Source organism: Rhinolophus hipposideros (genome assembly GCF_964194185.1).
Source record: "Rhinolophus hipposideros genome assembly, chromosome: 11".
In the NCBI taxonomy this organism is placed as follows: Eukaryota; Metazoa; Chordata; class Mammalia; order Chiroptera; family Rhinolophidae; genus Rhinolophus; species Rhinolophus hipposideros.
Genome location: NC_138057.1, coordinates 20,920,509 through 20,936,744, shown reverse-complemented (window position 1 = coordinate 20,936,744; position 16,236 = coordinate 20,920,509). Strand labels below are relative to the sequence as shown.

The 16,236-nt window shown below is 38.6% G+C and overlaps 1 protein-coding gene across 1 annotated transcript; it reads right to left on the bottom strand.

The window, feature by feature from the left end:
- Nucleotides 1–13,386: 13,386 nt before the first annotated feature.
- LOC308505008 (polyadenylate-binding protein 1-like) lies at nucleotides 13,387–15,285 on the bottom strand (the record flags this gene model as incomplete). Its single annotated transcript, XM_081066679.1, has 1 exon — nucleotides 13,387–15,285. One exon carries the CDS (start codon nucleotides 15,283–15,285, stop codon nucleotides 13,387–13,389), a length of 1,899 nt encoding a protein of 632 aa, XP_080922805.1.
- Between the last annotated feature and the right edge of the window lie 951 nt (nucleotides 15,286–16,236).

Sequence of the window (16,236 nt, the reverse complement as noted above, 5' to 3'; positions counted from 1 at the left end):
TATTATTTCTTTTCTTCATATTTTGGTCATAATTTGCTCTTTAAATTTACTTTATAGCTTTTTAAGGTAACATTTTAAGAATGAACATGGAGATCCTCGATTTTAAACTTTCTTTTCTACTATAAGTATTTAAAACAGTACTTTTTCAGCATGTGGTTTCAGATGTGTCTCATAAGTCTTGACATTTTCCATTTTCATTAAGTTTTCAAATGTCCCTTGTGAATTCTTCTTTAACCCATGGTAGAAGTATGTTACTTAATTTCCAGACATTTGGACATTTTCTAGATACTATTTTTATCGACTTCTAATTTAATTCTATGATCAGAGAATGTATTAAGACTGATTTTAGGACTCAGCATGTGATCTGTTCTGATGGACTTTCAGGGGCAAACCTCATACAGTATCTCTCTGCACGTGAACAGTCTAACACCTAGCCAAGAACTCTGGCGGTACCCCCATCACCACCACCACCACCACCACCACCACACACATTTACCAAATTCTGGGCCCTTCTTTGTGCCTCTCTTTTCTCTGGTGTTCAGTCCTGCAAACTCCAGCCTGTTTACCTACTTCAATCTCTGAACCATGCCTTCTAATGTCTGCAGGACCACAGTACTCAGCTGGGACTCCAGCTCACTGAACTTTAATAGGGAATTGAGAAATTAGCAAAACAAAGAGTCAGATCACTTCTGGGGTTCACTTTATGAGCTTCCCTTCTCTCAGGGATCATAGTTTTATGCTGTCCGTTGATTAATGTCTGAAAATAGTTGCCTTATATATTTTTTCTGTTTTATCATTTATGGTGGGAGGACTAGTTCATTTATTCCATCATACCTGAAAGTAGAAGTCCATACCATGAGTTCTTGCATGTTGACAACAGGAGTGTGTGTGTGTTGCACACACAGCCTTTATATTTGGAGGTCAGTTTTGCTGGACATGAAATCCTTGGCTCATATTTTCTGTCCTTGAGTATTTAAATATGTTACTCCATTTTCTTCTGGCATGTTGCATTTCTCTTGAAAAAAGTCTCATGATAATATAATTCTCTTTCCCATATATGTCACTGGCTGTTTTTGCTTCAAAAGTCCAGTAATTTTACAAGTGTATATCTTGGTTATGGAGTTTAATATTCTCCAATACGGAGTATGTTCTTTTAATAAGAAGCTTCCATATTTTCCCTTAATTTCAGGAACTTTTTTAAAGTATAGGTTTAGTATTTTTTCTGTACTCTTGTGGTTTTCTTCAGAAACTCATCTGCATTTTGGATTTTCTTTGCCTATCAATATTTGTCACTTTCTCTCAAATCCTTTATACTTCTTTCTTCCTTCCTTGTTCAATTTTAAAGTTTCCTCCTTTTCACCTTCCATTTATATTAAGGCTTCTCTCTCTTGTGACCATGTTTGTGTTCCTTTCAATTTAGTTTTATTTCTTATATAATTTTTCTTATATTTCTAATTGTCTTCTGATGCAATTTCATCTGAGTTTTCTAATTCTGCTTTATGTTAACCTTTGTGTATTTTATCATTTTCTTGATATGCTTTAGCCTACTTAAATAGATAGCCTGTTTAGTTAAATAGTATGTTACAATTTTGAACCATAGTATGGATATGTCTTTTAGGCATATTTTCTTTCTCTGTAGCACGTCATTCAGTGCCTTTGTCATTATTTTTATTTTCAATAACTGCATGGGAGTCGACCTTAATATTTTTACGTTACGTGAAATTTGTTTCCCTGAATTTTTAAAAAGAGCAGCAGTGTAGTTTTCCTAACTAGAGCTCCATATTTTTATTTATTTTTTTTTTTAAGGAGCTATTAAAAATATAGCAAAAATGTAAGTGAAGCACAGGACTAGGAAAGCTGATTTTGGAGTCATTTATATAGAGGTATTGGCTGCATTGGCTGAAATGCTTAGGACGGATGAGATCTCCAAGAAACAAATGAAGAAAAAGAATAAAGGTCCAGAAATAGGAATTGCTTAAAATCCACACTTTTTGGTAAAATAAGAATACAAATCTTATAAAAAGAAGGTAGTCTTACAGTTAAGAAGAGAAATGGAATGGTGCCTTGGAAGTTAAGAGAAGTTTTGACTAAAAAGAGATGGCAACAGGATTTTAAAAGACAGGAAACAGGTTAATAAAATTAGGGATGAGTAAAATCACTGACATTGTTGATTAGTGAAGGTGAGAGTAGCAGATGTGAAATACTGATATGACAAGCTTAGGGGTGGAGAGAACAAGGGAGGAGTTAATGTGATTGGTAGAGTTGAATTAAGTCTTTTATTCCAAGGTAATTGAAATCTGATTATGTTTGAAAGCCATGAGGAAAAAATTTGTGAAGACTGAAAAATTGAAGATGCTAAAGAAAGACGATAAACGAGAAACAGAGGAAGCATAAGGAATTAAAGGGGATTTTTTTTTCCTCTGAAAAAGGAAGAAAAGAAAAAATATACGTAAAAGATAGACTTGCAATTAAAAATGCCAATAAACATATTGAAAGATGCTTAATCTAAAAAAAAAAAAAAAAAAAAAAAAAGATGGAAACTTGATTTCTGAAATTTCCTGACTCTGTTCCCCTCCTCCACTTTTTTCTGTACCTTTGTTTTTCTTTATTTTTGTTTCCCTTTTCCTAATCAATTTTGATTCCACTACCAGTATTTCTTTTCAGTATGGGCCCCTGTCCTGGAAGGGAGTCCTGGCTATTCGTTTTGAATGTTAACAGAGGCCATCCTGCCGTACCCCCTTAAGACATTACCATGGGCCCCTTTACTTACTGGACTGGCCAAACCCTTCTCTGTTTCAACTGCTGTTCTGAAATTGACCTGCAATTTTTCATGGTAAATACCTGTTGGATATTTTGGCATTTTTCTCTTCTCTTGCATTCAAATACCTCATTTTTTTCTCTTTGCTATTTCCATACAAACACAGATAACATGACAGATTTACTATTGGTGGCTTGTCATCTGCTTGTAGTTGGGTACTCATGTGGATACCTTGTCACCTACATTTGTTGTATATTTTGTCAATGTGATTTCTTCCTCCCTCCCTCCCTCCTTTTCTTTTTTTTCCATCTAGGTGCATTGTCTTTTTTAAGACCACTGTGGTTTTCACCATCTTCTAGAATTCCTTTATAGTACTTTGATTTAAACATGGATTCTAACTGAAATCAAATACAAAGAAATGCATTAAATGTGGGCTATGTTTCTTGAAAAGACTGAAAACCACTTGCTGTAGTAGCATAATTCCATTAAAACATCTGCTCGTTGAGTACCTTCTTAGGACTCCTATTCTCGTCCTACATACATTCTAGGAAGGAGAATCTCTGAAATTGGATGTATGCGCAGAGGATGGAGGTCTAAGACATGTCAGAGATGAGGCAAGATAGACAGTTACTGTACATAGGAGGGAATTAAAGCACCATGTTCAAGTAAGAAGGCATAGTTGAAAATCTTCCTGATCAGAAGAAGAAAGAACTAGCTGGCCGTTAGTTCTTGTGCTGATATGGAGGGCTGTACACCCTGACTCTAGATCAGAGGATGGGGTTCCTTATCTCACATTGGTGTGTTTTCCTGGTAAGGAGGTTGGTTTTATGTATAGGTTAGATAGTGTCAATAGAGTTCACTGGCATGCAAGCAAGACAACTTACTGTATTTGGGGCAAGGACAGAAACTTTATTTAACCGCAACTATGTGGTAGTGTAGTTTTATGTTTCCCTTTCGTTGTTCATTGAGTGTTTTTTGGGGAAAGGTATTATTTAATAATATATTTTTTGAAAAACACCGTTTTTGAATATAATAGAAAAACTCCTTAAAACAATGTCATTCTAAATCTTCATGAATGTAATTTGCTACTTCTAACTTAAGTTGATTGTTTCACACATTCAAATTTCTTAGTGTTTGTGTATGTACTTTTTGTTGTTTTTGGTTCATATACCACATATCAGTGAAATCATAGGGTTCTCTGCTTTTTCTGTCTGACTTATTTCACTTAGCATTATACTCTCAAGATCCATCCATGTTGTCACAAATGTTCGTATATCATCTTTTCTTACCGCCGGATAGTATTCCATTGTGTATATATACCACAACTTCTTTATCCATTCATCTATCGAAGGACATTTTGGGTGTTTCTATGTCTTGGCCACCGTAAACAAAGCTGCAATGAACATTGGAGCACACTTGTCTTTATGGATAAATGTTTTCAGATTTTTTGGGTAGATACCCAGGAGAGGGATTGCTGAGACATATGGTAATTCTATTCGTAATTTTTTGAGGAACCTCCATACTGCCTTCCATAACGGCTGCACCAGTCTGCATTCCCACCAACAGTGGATGAGGGTTCCTTTTTCTCCACAGCCTCTCCAACACTTGTTACTATTTGTCTTGTTGATGATAGCCATTCTGACTGGGGTGAGGTGATATCTCATGTGGTTTTTATTTGCATTTCTCTGATGATTAGTGATGTTGAGCATTTTTTCATATGTCTATTTGCCATTTGTATGTCCTCTTTGGAGAAATGTTTCTTCAGGTCCTCTGCCCATTTTTCAATTGGGTTGTTTGTTTTTCTTGTTGTTGAGTTGTTTGAGTTCCTTGTATATTTTGGATATTGGCCCCTTATCGGAGGCACTGTTTGCAAAAATCTTCTCCCATTCAGTTGGTTGACTATTTTGTCGATGGTTTCTTTTGCTGTGCAGAAGCTTTTAAGTTTCATATAGTCCCATTCGTTTATTTCAGCTTTTACTTTGCTTGCCTTTGGAGTCAAATTCGTAAAATGCTCTTTGAAACCAAGGTCCATAAGCTTAGTACCTATGTTTTCTTCTATGCAGTTTATTGTGTCAGGTCTTATGCTTACGTCTTTGATCTATTTTGAATTAATTTTGGTACATGGTGACAGCAGTCCAGTTTTATTCTTTTGCATGTGGCTATCCAATTCTCCCAGCACCATTTATTGAAGAGGCTGTCTTTTCTCCATTGTATGTTTTTTGCTTCTTTGTCAAAAATTGTCTGTCCATATTTATGCAGTTTTATTGCTGGGTTCTCAGTTCTATTCCATTGGTCTATGGGTGTGTTTTTCTGCCATACTGTTTTGGTTATTTTGTCCCTGTAGTATAAGCTAAAGTCAGGGAGTGTGATACCTCCAGTATTGTTCTTTTTTCTTCAGATTGCTTTGGCTATTTGGGGTCTTCTGTGGTTCCAAACAAATCTGATGATTTTTTGTTCTATTTCTTTAAAAAATGCCATTGGGATTTTGGTGGGGATTGCATTAAATCTGTATATTACTTTGGGTAATACGGCCATTTTAACTATGTTGATCCTTCCAATCCATAAGCATGGAATATCTTTCCATTTCTTTGTGTCTTCTTCAATTTCTTTTAAAAATGTCTTATAGTTTTCAGCATATACGTCTTTCACATCCTTGGTTAAGTTTATTCCTAGGTATTTTATTCTTTTTGCTGAAATTGCAAAAGGAATTGTTTTTTGCATTTCTTTTTCTGAGATTTCATTGTTAGTATATGGGAATGCAATGGACTTTTGTACGTTGATTTTGTAGCCGGCAACTTTACTGTATTTGTTGATTGTTTCTAACAGATTTTTGGTGGAGTCTTTAGGGTTTTCTGTATATAACATCATGTCATCTGCAAAGAGTGACAATTTAACTTCTTCATTTCCAATTTGGATGCCTTTTATTTCTTTCTTTTGCCTGATTGCTCTGGCAAGGTCTTCCAATACTATGTTGAAAAGCAGAGGTGATAGGGGACAGCCCTGTTGTGTTCCTGAACGTAAAGCAAAGGGCTTCAATTTTTCACCATTAATTATGAGTTTAGCTGAGGGCTTGTCATATATGGCCTTTATTATGTTAAGGTATTTTCCTTCTATACCTATTTTATTAAGTGTTTTAATCATAAATGGATGTTGTATCTTGTCAAATGCTTTTTCTGCATCAATTGATATAATCATATGATTTTTGTTCTTTATTTTGTTTATGTGATGTATCACATTGATGGATTTGCAGATATTGAACCATCCTTGTGCCCCGAGGATGAACCTCACTTGTTCGTGATGAATAATCTTTTTAATGCATTGTTGTATTTGATTTGCTATAATTTTGTTTAGGATTTTTGCATCTGTATTCATCAGAGATATTGGTCTGTAGTTTTCTTTTTTTGTGTTGTCCTTACCAGGTTTTGGTATCAGGGTAATTAATGTTGGCCTCATAAAATGAGTTAGAGAATACTGTCTCTTCTTCAATTTTTTGGAAGAGTTTGAGCAGGATTGGTATTAGATCCTCTTTGAAGGCTTGGTAGAATTCACTAGTGAAGCCATCTGGTCCAGGACTTTTGCTTTTGGGAAGGTTTTGGATGACTGATTCAATTTTGTTACCGGTGATCGGTCTGTTTAGATTTTCCAGTTCTTCATGGTTCAGCCTTTGAAGGCTATATGTTTCTAAGAACTTCTCCATTTCTTCTAGGTTATTGAGTTTGGTGGCGTATAGTCCTTCATAGTATTCTTGGATGGGCCTTTGTATTTCTGTGGTGTCTGGGATAACTTCCCCTTTTTCATTTCTGGTTTTGTAAATTAGTGTCTTCTCTCTTTTTATCTTAGTGAGTCTAGCCAAGGGTTTGTCAATTTTGTTGTTAATCTTTTCAAAGAACCAGCTCTTTGTCACATTATTTTTTTCTACTGTCTTTATGTTCTCTATTTCAGTTAGTTCTGCTCTGATTTTTGTTATTTCCTTTCTTCTGCTGACCTTGGGTTTCACTTGTTCTTCTTTTTTCTAGTTCTTTAAGGTGTAACACGAGGTGATTTATTTATTTTCTTGTTTCTTGCGATAGACCTGTAATGATATAAATTTCCGTCTTAAAACTGCTTTTGCTACATCCCAAAAATTTTGGTAGGATATATTTTCATTGTCATTTTTTTCTATGTATCTTTTGATCTCTCCTCTAATTTCTTCTTTGACCCAGTCATTCTTTAAAAGTATGTTGTTTAATCTCCATGTATTTGTGTTTTTTCCTGCTTTCTTTTTGCAGTTGATATCCAATTTCAAAGCCTTGTAATCAGAGAATATGCTTGGTATGATTTCAATCTTCTTAAATTTGCTGAGGCTGATTTTATGTCCCAAATTATGGTCTATCCTTGAGAATGTTCCATGTACACTAGAAAAAAAAATGTATAGTCTGATGTTTTAGGATGAAGTGCTCTATATATGTCAATTATGTCCATTTCATCTAATGTGTCATTTAGGGATGCTATTTCGTTATTTATCTTCTGTTTGGATGATCTATCCATAGCTGTCAATGATGTATTTAAGTCCCCTAGTATAATTTTGTTTTGGTCAATTTCTCCCTTTAGTTCTGTTAGTAGTTGCTTGATATATTTCAGTGCTCCCTGATTGGGGGCATAAATATTGATGACTGTTATGTCTTCTTGTTGTATAGTCCCCTTTACTTTTATGAAATGTCCATCTTTGTCTCTTGTTACCTTTTTCACCCTGAAGTCTGTTTCATCTGATATCATTATGGCTACACCTGATTTTCTCTGGATACCATTTTCTTGGAGTGTCAATTTCCACCCTTTCACTTTGAGTCTATGCTTGTCCTTGTAGCTGAGATGTGTCTCTTGTAGGCAGCATATGGTTGGGTTTAGCTTTTTTATCCAATTTGCTTCTCTATGTCTTTTTATTGGTGAGTCAGTCCATTTACATTTAGGGTGATTACTAATATGTGAGGATTTCCTGTCATTATATCTTTAGTTTTCTGGTAAGGCTGTGTCTCCATTGTTTCTTTGCCTTTTTGTTGTTGTCTGTTATTTCCGTATGGTGGTATGCTATGATGCTTCCCTCTGTTCTTCTTTTATTACAGTGTATATTTCAGTTCTGGATTTTTTTTTTTGAGTGGTTACCCTTAAGTTTATGTAAAAGAAAGTTTGATATTTAGAGTATTCCATTTTCTTCAGCACGCTTACTTTCTCCATTCCCATATTCCGGTTCAGGCCTTTACTCCCTTCCTTTTTATGTTTGGTTGCCACAAATTGTCCCTGTTGATGGTGGTCGAATAGCCTCCTTTAGTATTTCTTGTAGTGCAGGTCGTGTATTAGAAAATTCCCTCAGCTTCTGTATGTCTGGAAAGGTCTTTATTCCTCCTTCACATCTAAAGGATATCTTTGCTGGATATATTATTCTTGGCTCATAATTTCTCTCTTTCAATGGTTTGAATATTTGGTTCCACTCCCTCCTGGCTTGTAGAGTGTCTGCTGAGAAATCTGATGATAATCTGATGGGCTTTCCTTTGTAGGTTACCGTCTTCTTTTCCCTGGCTGCCTTGAGGATTCTTTCTTTGTCATTGATTTTAGACAGCTTCAATACAATGTGCCTTGGAGAATGCTTGTTGGAATTGAGGTAGTTAGGTGTTCTATTTGCTTCTTGGATTCGAGGATCCAGTTCTGTCCACAAATTTGGGAAGTTCTGATCGACAGTTTGTTTGAATATATTCTCTGTTCCCTTCTCTCTTTCTTCTTTTTCTAGTATGGCCATTATTCTTATATTGCTCTTTCTGATGGAGTCAGAAAGTTCTTGTAGAGTTCTTTCATTTCTTTTAAGTCTCAAGTCTCTTTCTTCTTCCATCCGTGTCATTTCCAGGTTTCTATCTTCGATGTCACTGATTCTTTCCTCCATCTGGTCAACTCTACTACCTAAGCTGGTTATTTTATTCTTAATTTCTTCTATTGAGTTCTTAATCTCCAGAAATTCTATTTGGTTCTATTTTAAATCTCTTTCATAAAATGCTCATGTTGTTCTTTGACTGTGTTTCTGAGTTCATTAAACTGCTTTTCTGTGTTTTCTTGCATATTGTTGAGTTTTTTTCAGAACTGCAATCTTGAATTCTCTGTCGTTTAAGTCACATATTTCCATATCTTTAAGTTTCTTTTCTGGAGACTTTTCATTTTCTTTCTGAGCTGTCTTGTTGCCTTGGTTATTCATGGCAATTACTGATTTGTTATTTCTCTACTTAGACATCTACACTAGTGGCTTCTGCAACAGGTTGATAGTAAGAGGTCTTTCTTTTGTTTTCCAGTACTTGTTGGTAGAATGTTTTATTTTCTCTCCAACTGCAGCCTTTTTTTCTCTCTCACCTAGTAGTGCTATGTTTTCTCTGCACTAATCCAGCTTCTCACACTATGGGGGGATTCCCGGGCCAGGCTTGTGCTCTGTTAATAGTTCACCTGGGTCACAGGGTGCAGTTTCCGTGTGGGTATGCGGAGAGCTTTTGAAGTTCCAAAGCTCTTCCTGCACCAGATTCAGAGCCGGTATGTTTCAGCAGTTCTGTTTACTCCTACAGGGATCTGCCCAGATAGGTGGGGCCAGGGTTGGCGTGAGTTGTGAGAGGTGGCCCACAGCAATGGTGGCGACCACCACCTCAGCCAGCCCTGCTTCCACTGCTCCCTCCCCTTTGCCGGAACTAGTTGGGCTGCAAATCTGTGTCTGTGTTCCACAGTTCTCAGAACAGCAAATATTTTGTTCTTTTGATCTGACACTGCTACTGTTCCGCTTTTAGCATAGTGCAGGTGGCGGCAGGTGAGTTCTGGGAGGGTAGGGAGAGGGCGGCTAGTCTCAGTGCCTAAGGCTTCTGTTCTCCGCTCGGCAGTGAGCGCTTAAACCACCATTTTCAGCCTTCTTCCCTCAGTCTTTGCTCCGAGGTCTCTGCCGTGAGCGTTGGGTTCAGCCTTGTTATATGCTGCCCCCTCAGCCCTGTGGGCCATAAGCGGAGCTCTAGCAGTCTGAGTTCTTCTCTCTCCCGCAGCTGTGGTAGTTCTGGGATGCAGCGAGCTCCGAGCACTGAGCTAGGTCTGTGTCCTGCGCCCACACGGCTCCGACCCCGCACTTCTCCCTTCCCTCCACCCCCCCCCCCCCCATTCACGCGATTCGCTCACCTTTATGTGAAGTCAGTAGTGGGCCTGTTCGTCTTGCCTGTCTGCTGTGCAGGGAGGCCTTTGTGGAGTTATAGTTGTTCGATTAGTTGTAAATTCCAGGGGAGATTTACAGAGGCTTACCTCATGCCTCCATTTTGATGAGGTTCTTGTATATGTACTTGATGTGGTACAGAAGTCTTGAAATTCATTTATTTCTGAAAATACTGTTTACCAAGCACCGGAGATAAAGACATGGTACATCATGGTCTTATACGAAAATGGCAGATCATGAATTCTTTAAAAAATTTGTCAACGTGGGAAAGGAGTTTTGGTTCAGTTTGTTAGTGGCCACATCTACATGAAGGAAACATGAGTTAATGATAGAGTTAAAAGTGAGAAATGTTTTAGATGATGAATAAGATTTTGACCAGCAGGATATGGATGTAGGGAATGAAGAAAGAATCAAGCAGACCATCCAGCAGGAGGGGCTGGCTTGACCAAATGTACCTAGGAGGAAAATATAGGGCATGCTCGGGCAATACCAAATAGATTGGTTGGGCTAGAATACATTGCATGTATAAAGAAGTTGTGAGAATTAGCCTAGAAAGCTTATATGTGTTACCAAGGAATGAATGGCAGGTAGAGGAATGTGCACTTAATTTTGTAAATAAAAAAATCCTTCAGAAGTTTTCAAATAATAGATTTATGTGATCAGAGCTAGAAAATAACTCTGTGAGGAAGGTGGGCCACAGAAGAGAGACTATAGAACTGAGGAGCCCACAGTTAAGACACCATTGGACTTGAGTATGACAGAGCTCGTTGTTTTTGTTGAAACTTGAACTGATGCCCTTGACTCTTGTTTATTTTCTCCCTGTGCATATGTACACATGTCTCTTTTATGTTTGTTGTATGAAAAGTAGACTGTTTAGTGAGAAATGGTTTCTCTATATTCCTAGGCCATTTCATAATAAGCAGAGATGCCAAAAATCTCAAGGATGAAGAGATCTTTGATGATATATAACAAATTAGATTGTGAAAGGTCAGGAAAACACTTTTTTTTTCATTGAAAATTAAAGACATCTGGGCTTTTCATTGTAAATATTTTACATGCTTCGGACTAGACTGACGATTTTAAGGACAATTTGCACTAACACATACGACTTTTTAAACGCATGATATGCTGCATATATTTTAAAAATCAGAATTGCATACCTATAACTATATTCTCTCAAGGGAAGATCTTTTCTAAGGATTTTTATGATGTTAAGAACATGAGTGTATTTTTAGGAAAGAATCTCAGAGAAAGAATAGAGCTCAATTTTTTTTCTCTTTCCCCTCAGGTTATCATTACTCATCTCTGAAAAATAGCTATAGGACCATCTCAGAGTCCCATGCAAAGTAGGCATTACAGGAATATATTCTCTGCTTGATCAGCAGTTTTGAAGTGGGAGAATTACATATTTTAGGCTTATCAGCTATGAAGTATCTGTCATTGTAGCTTTATAAGAGCATTTGAGTACCTGCTATAAAAAGATCAATGTGATGTGTGCATTTTGTTTTTTTTTGAAATGCAATTTAGATCCTCAACCTACATTCCATAGAATCATGTACAAGAGCTCGAAGGGGCATGAGATATCTTCTAGGTCAATGTCCCATAGATGGTCTGTAAATAAGAATTTTGGAGGGAATTAGTTCCAACTACTCCCCTCATCTTAGAGATGCATATGCTTATTAGCATATTGAAGGCTCTGGGATTTTCCTAGTGATGAAGCCAGTTTGATTTTTACAACCCAAGCTTTCTCAAACTTACTTGATCATGTGTGTGAATGTCTGTGTGAATGTATATATGTGTGTATGCACTCAATAAATATTAATATCCTGTGAAACTCATGTTTAGAATATGCTTTTGGAAGCTAATTGTTCAGTCTCTTCATTCTGTGGACAACTGAGACCTAGGAAGATTTATTCACTCTCTGCTGGTCACACCGCTCTCGTCAGAGCTGTGGACCATATTTCCCAGTTCCCATATTGCCTCTTCTCTTTTCAGTGATCTCATTGATCCATAGAGGATACACCATTAGCACTGTTGTAATTATCCTTTTCCTTTTTGCCTAGTTCATGTAATGTCCCTTCACTGATAAACTTTTCACTCCAACAGAAGGATGAAATCAGGGATGAGAAATTCCATCATAATTGCAAAGCCTTTGATTTGATTCCACAGTGCTTAGTGCTAAAGAGACTGGAATCACCATTATCTCCATTTTGGTTCTTTCCCCGATCGGCCTTCTTCCACCTACCACCTGCACCCTGCATGAGACCACGGTCATGGTATTGGACTACCTCTTTAATTGCTGAAGTTAATGATTCATACCTTGCATATCTCATTTGTGAATCACCAGTACCCTATACTTTTTTATCTTCCTGTGCTTGTTTGTCATTTTTTCCCTTACATGGTACTTCAAACTAAGGGTGAGCTGGAGCAAGATTAAGGCAAGTTAGATCTGAAAGGGTGAGTTAGGGTATACTCAGCAACCATGCCCCTAAGAACTTTTGTTTTGCGGAAAAGGTCAAGGTTGTATATTAAGGTAACTAAATAAATAAAAATAAAACCTGTAAATATAATTCACAGAGGAGAGTGAAAAGATAAAAACTGTGAGTCAGAAGCTCTGTTTTATTCTAGGCTATACCCTTTGTTAAGTATGTAAATTTTTTCAAGACACTTAACCTCTCTGACTTTGGTTATACCACTTGTAAAATGAATAAATTGGACTAAATGTCCCCCGATTTTCTGTCTAGCTCCGTCTTTAAGTGAATGTTCATTAGCCATAACCTGATTGCCATGGACAATTGAGATTTGGCTGCCCTTTTTCAAAGTGAAAGCATCTTGAAGGAATGTCTGGAAAAATAAGGAAAAGTAGAATTTCTGTTTATGATTTCTTAGCCTTCCAAGCTACACATTTTGATATTTAATTTGTAAAATTAAAATCTATTAAAATCTGTAAACTTAAACTATTGTTTAATCACAAACTATTTTTTTCACTGTTTAATTTTTATTAAAGCAAGAATTTTAAAGCAAGAATCCAAATTACGTTTCCTTGCTCAGTTATCAGTTCTGTTATTTGAAACAGAAGTGACATTCTGAGCTATTCCACGGTAAAGAATTACAAAATTAAAGAAAGGAATGCTTTAAATTTTTGTACATGAAAATTTTTTCTCATGGTCTATAAAATATCAGTTTGTTTTTATATTTTACTATTTTTTTGTGTTTTTTTTGTTGTTTTTAAATCAATAAGTAATGTAGGACTAGCATTATGTTTGCTAGAACTGGCATTTGCTCAGTACATAAGCTTCAACGAAACGTTTCCTTTCCTTTTTTTATTTATTTTGTATTTTGCAATGTTTTTTTTCCCATAGTATTTAAGTTTTTCGATGTTTAGATATTTTTCTTCGGTGAAGCACGAGTTTCTTTTCGTGGTCCCTGATCAATTGTAAACAGTTGGAACGCCAGTGGCACTGTTAACTGCTTTCTGAGCCTCTTTAGCTTGGTGGGCTTGTAGCACAGCTACAGCTTCGTCAACCTTAGAACGGAGAGGCTCCGGAGACTCAAGCATATGAAGAAGTTCTGAATTATCGATCTCCAACAACATGCCAGTGATTTTACCAGCAAGATTAGGGTGCATGGCTTGAATGAGAGAAAACAGCCGTTCACCCAACATTTGCTTTTGCTCTTGAGGAGGTGCAGATGCCAGCATGGAAGCCGACAAAGGCTTCTGACCTTGTACATGAACAGCAGGCTGCTGCATGGTAACTTCTGGCTGTGCATTAAGATATTGCTGAGGATTGCGAACTCCCGCAGCGTATTTATACTGTGGAACGGTGCGGACAGCGGCAGCAGCTGCAGGACGTGGACCCATTATCTGTGTTGATGTGTTAGCAACACGCTGTGTTGACATGACTCGTGGAACCTGTGAAGAAGCTGGTCTCATAGTACTAAATGGTGGTGTAGGAGCGGCGGGGCAGGTAGCACCGGGCATATTTTGGAATGGATGAGGTCTGGCACCCTGAGCAGTCCAGCGAGGACTTGGTCTTAGTTGAGCAATTTGGCTAGGAGGATAGTATGCAGCACGCTTCTGGGTCTGTGGAATAGCTGCCATGAAATAACCTGAAGGAGGCGCTGGCTGGTAGGGGTTGATTACAGGGTTGGGCACAGCTCCGACACTCGCCATTCTCTGCATATACTGGTTAGTGAGGTGAGCCTGGCGCTCTTCTTTGCGCTGAGCTAAAGCTACATACAATGGCTTGGTGGCCACGATTCTACCATTCATTTCTGTAACTGCTTTAGTGGCTTCTTTTGGGGAGGAGAAACATACAAAACCAAACCCTTTGCTGCGACCCCCCTCCATCATAACCTTTGCACTAGTGATGGTACCAAATGGAGAAAACTCTTTCCGGAGACGTTCATCATCAATATCATCATCAAGATTTTTCACATAAAGGTTAACACCCTGGTATCTGGTGATCCTATCTTGCTTCATCTGTTCAAATTTGCGCTTAAGTTCCGTCTGCCGTTCCACTTTTTTCTGAGCTCGACCGACGTAAATTTGTTTTCCATTGAGCTCCTTTCCATTCATCTCATCCACAGCTCTCTGCGCATCTTCATGCCTTTCGAAGCTTACAAACCCAAACCCTTTGGATTTTCCACTTTCCTCAGTCATTACTTTCACACTGAAGGCAGGTCCAAACTTGCCAAAGAGATCCTTAAGGCGCTCCCCATCCATGTCTTCTCCAAAATTCTTGATGTAAACGTTGGTGAATTCTTTGGCCCTAGCTCCGAGTTCTGCTTCTTGTTCTTTACGAGACTTAAATCGTCCAACAAATACTTTGCGACCGTTTAGAAGCATCCCATTCATTTTTTCAATAGCTGTTTCAGCTGCTTCCTGTGTCTCAAAATGTACAAATCCATAACCCTTGGAACCATTTTTATCACAAACCACCTTACAGGAAAGGATGTTGCGAAAAGCAGAAAACGTATCGTACAGTGCTTTATTGTCAATGGATTTGTCCAAATTTTTAATGAATATGTTGCCCACTCCACTTCTGCGCAGCGATGGATCACGCTGAGACCACATGATGCGCACTGGCTTGCCCTTTATAACATCAAAATTCATGGTGTCCAAAGCGCGCTCCGCGTCCGCCGGCTGCTGGAAGTTCACATACGCGTAGCCCAAGGAGCGGCGGGTGAGCATGTCCCTGCAGACCCTGATAGACAGGATGGGCCCGGCCGGGCTGAACTTCTCATAGAGCATCGCCTCGGTCACGTCGGGGTGTAGATCCCCCACGTAGAGCGAGGCCATGGGGGAGCTGGGGGCGCTGGGGTTCATCTCGGCACGGCTGCCCGCAGAGCCACAGGCGCGACCTTTCGGAGCGGAGGGCTAGCGCAGGGGCGGGGCGGCGCCGGGGGGAGGGGCGCGGGGCAGGCACAGGGGGCAGAAATCAACCGGAATCGAAAACTACTCAACGGCCGCAGAACGGAGTCGATCCGCTGCCGCTGACTGCCGGCTGCTGGCTGGGGAGCGAGGGTGACGATGTCGGTCCGGGCAGCCGGAAGGCCTCGGTCTCTTGGTTGCTTCTTGGAGCTGCTGCGGGGCCGCGGGCGGGCAGGTCGGTCTCGGCTGCTTCACCGGGTTATTTTATAAAAGAGGAAGAAAAAAAATTAATAAAAGTCTCCGGCGGAGAGATGCGGATTTTTTGTAATTTTTTAAGGGTTTTTAAAAAGATTTTTTTTAGATTTTGGTTTTGTTTTTTTTTTAATAATAAATGTGTGTTCCAAGCTCGGAGCACACACTCCGCACTCTCACTCAGCACTAACCGCCGGGGAGAAGGGGCAATCACAAACTATTTTAAGCCCTTTATTTTCTAAGACTTCATCTTCTTAATTTTTGTACTGTTCTGGCCTACAGAGACAAATATGGTACTTGAAAGACTATTACTGTACTGGAGAAATCACATAGCAACAAGAAAGAAGAAAGTAAACTGGCCTCCCAGAGAGTTCTTTGAGGACCTCACGCGTAATGCCAAATGCAATAAAAGACATGGGCTGTTTCCATGGGGAAGATGTTTTAGAAAGACACAACCCTATTAGAATGTATACATAGACATCATTCTATTTAAGTTAGTGACATCTTATACTGCATAGCCATTTTTCTCTTTGGGAAAACCATACTGACAAATTAGTCAAGTAATCTTCCCTGGAGAGTAGAACAAAAACACAGGCCCTCTGGACTGTGTCAGGGTTCTAAAAACTAGGGAAGCTCCTCAAACCAGCTGGCTGT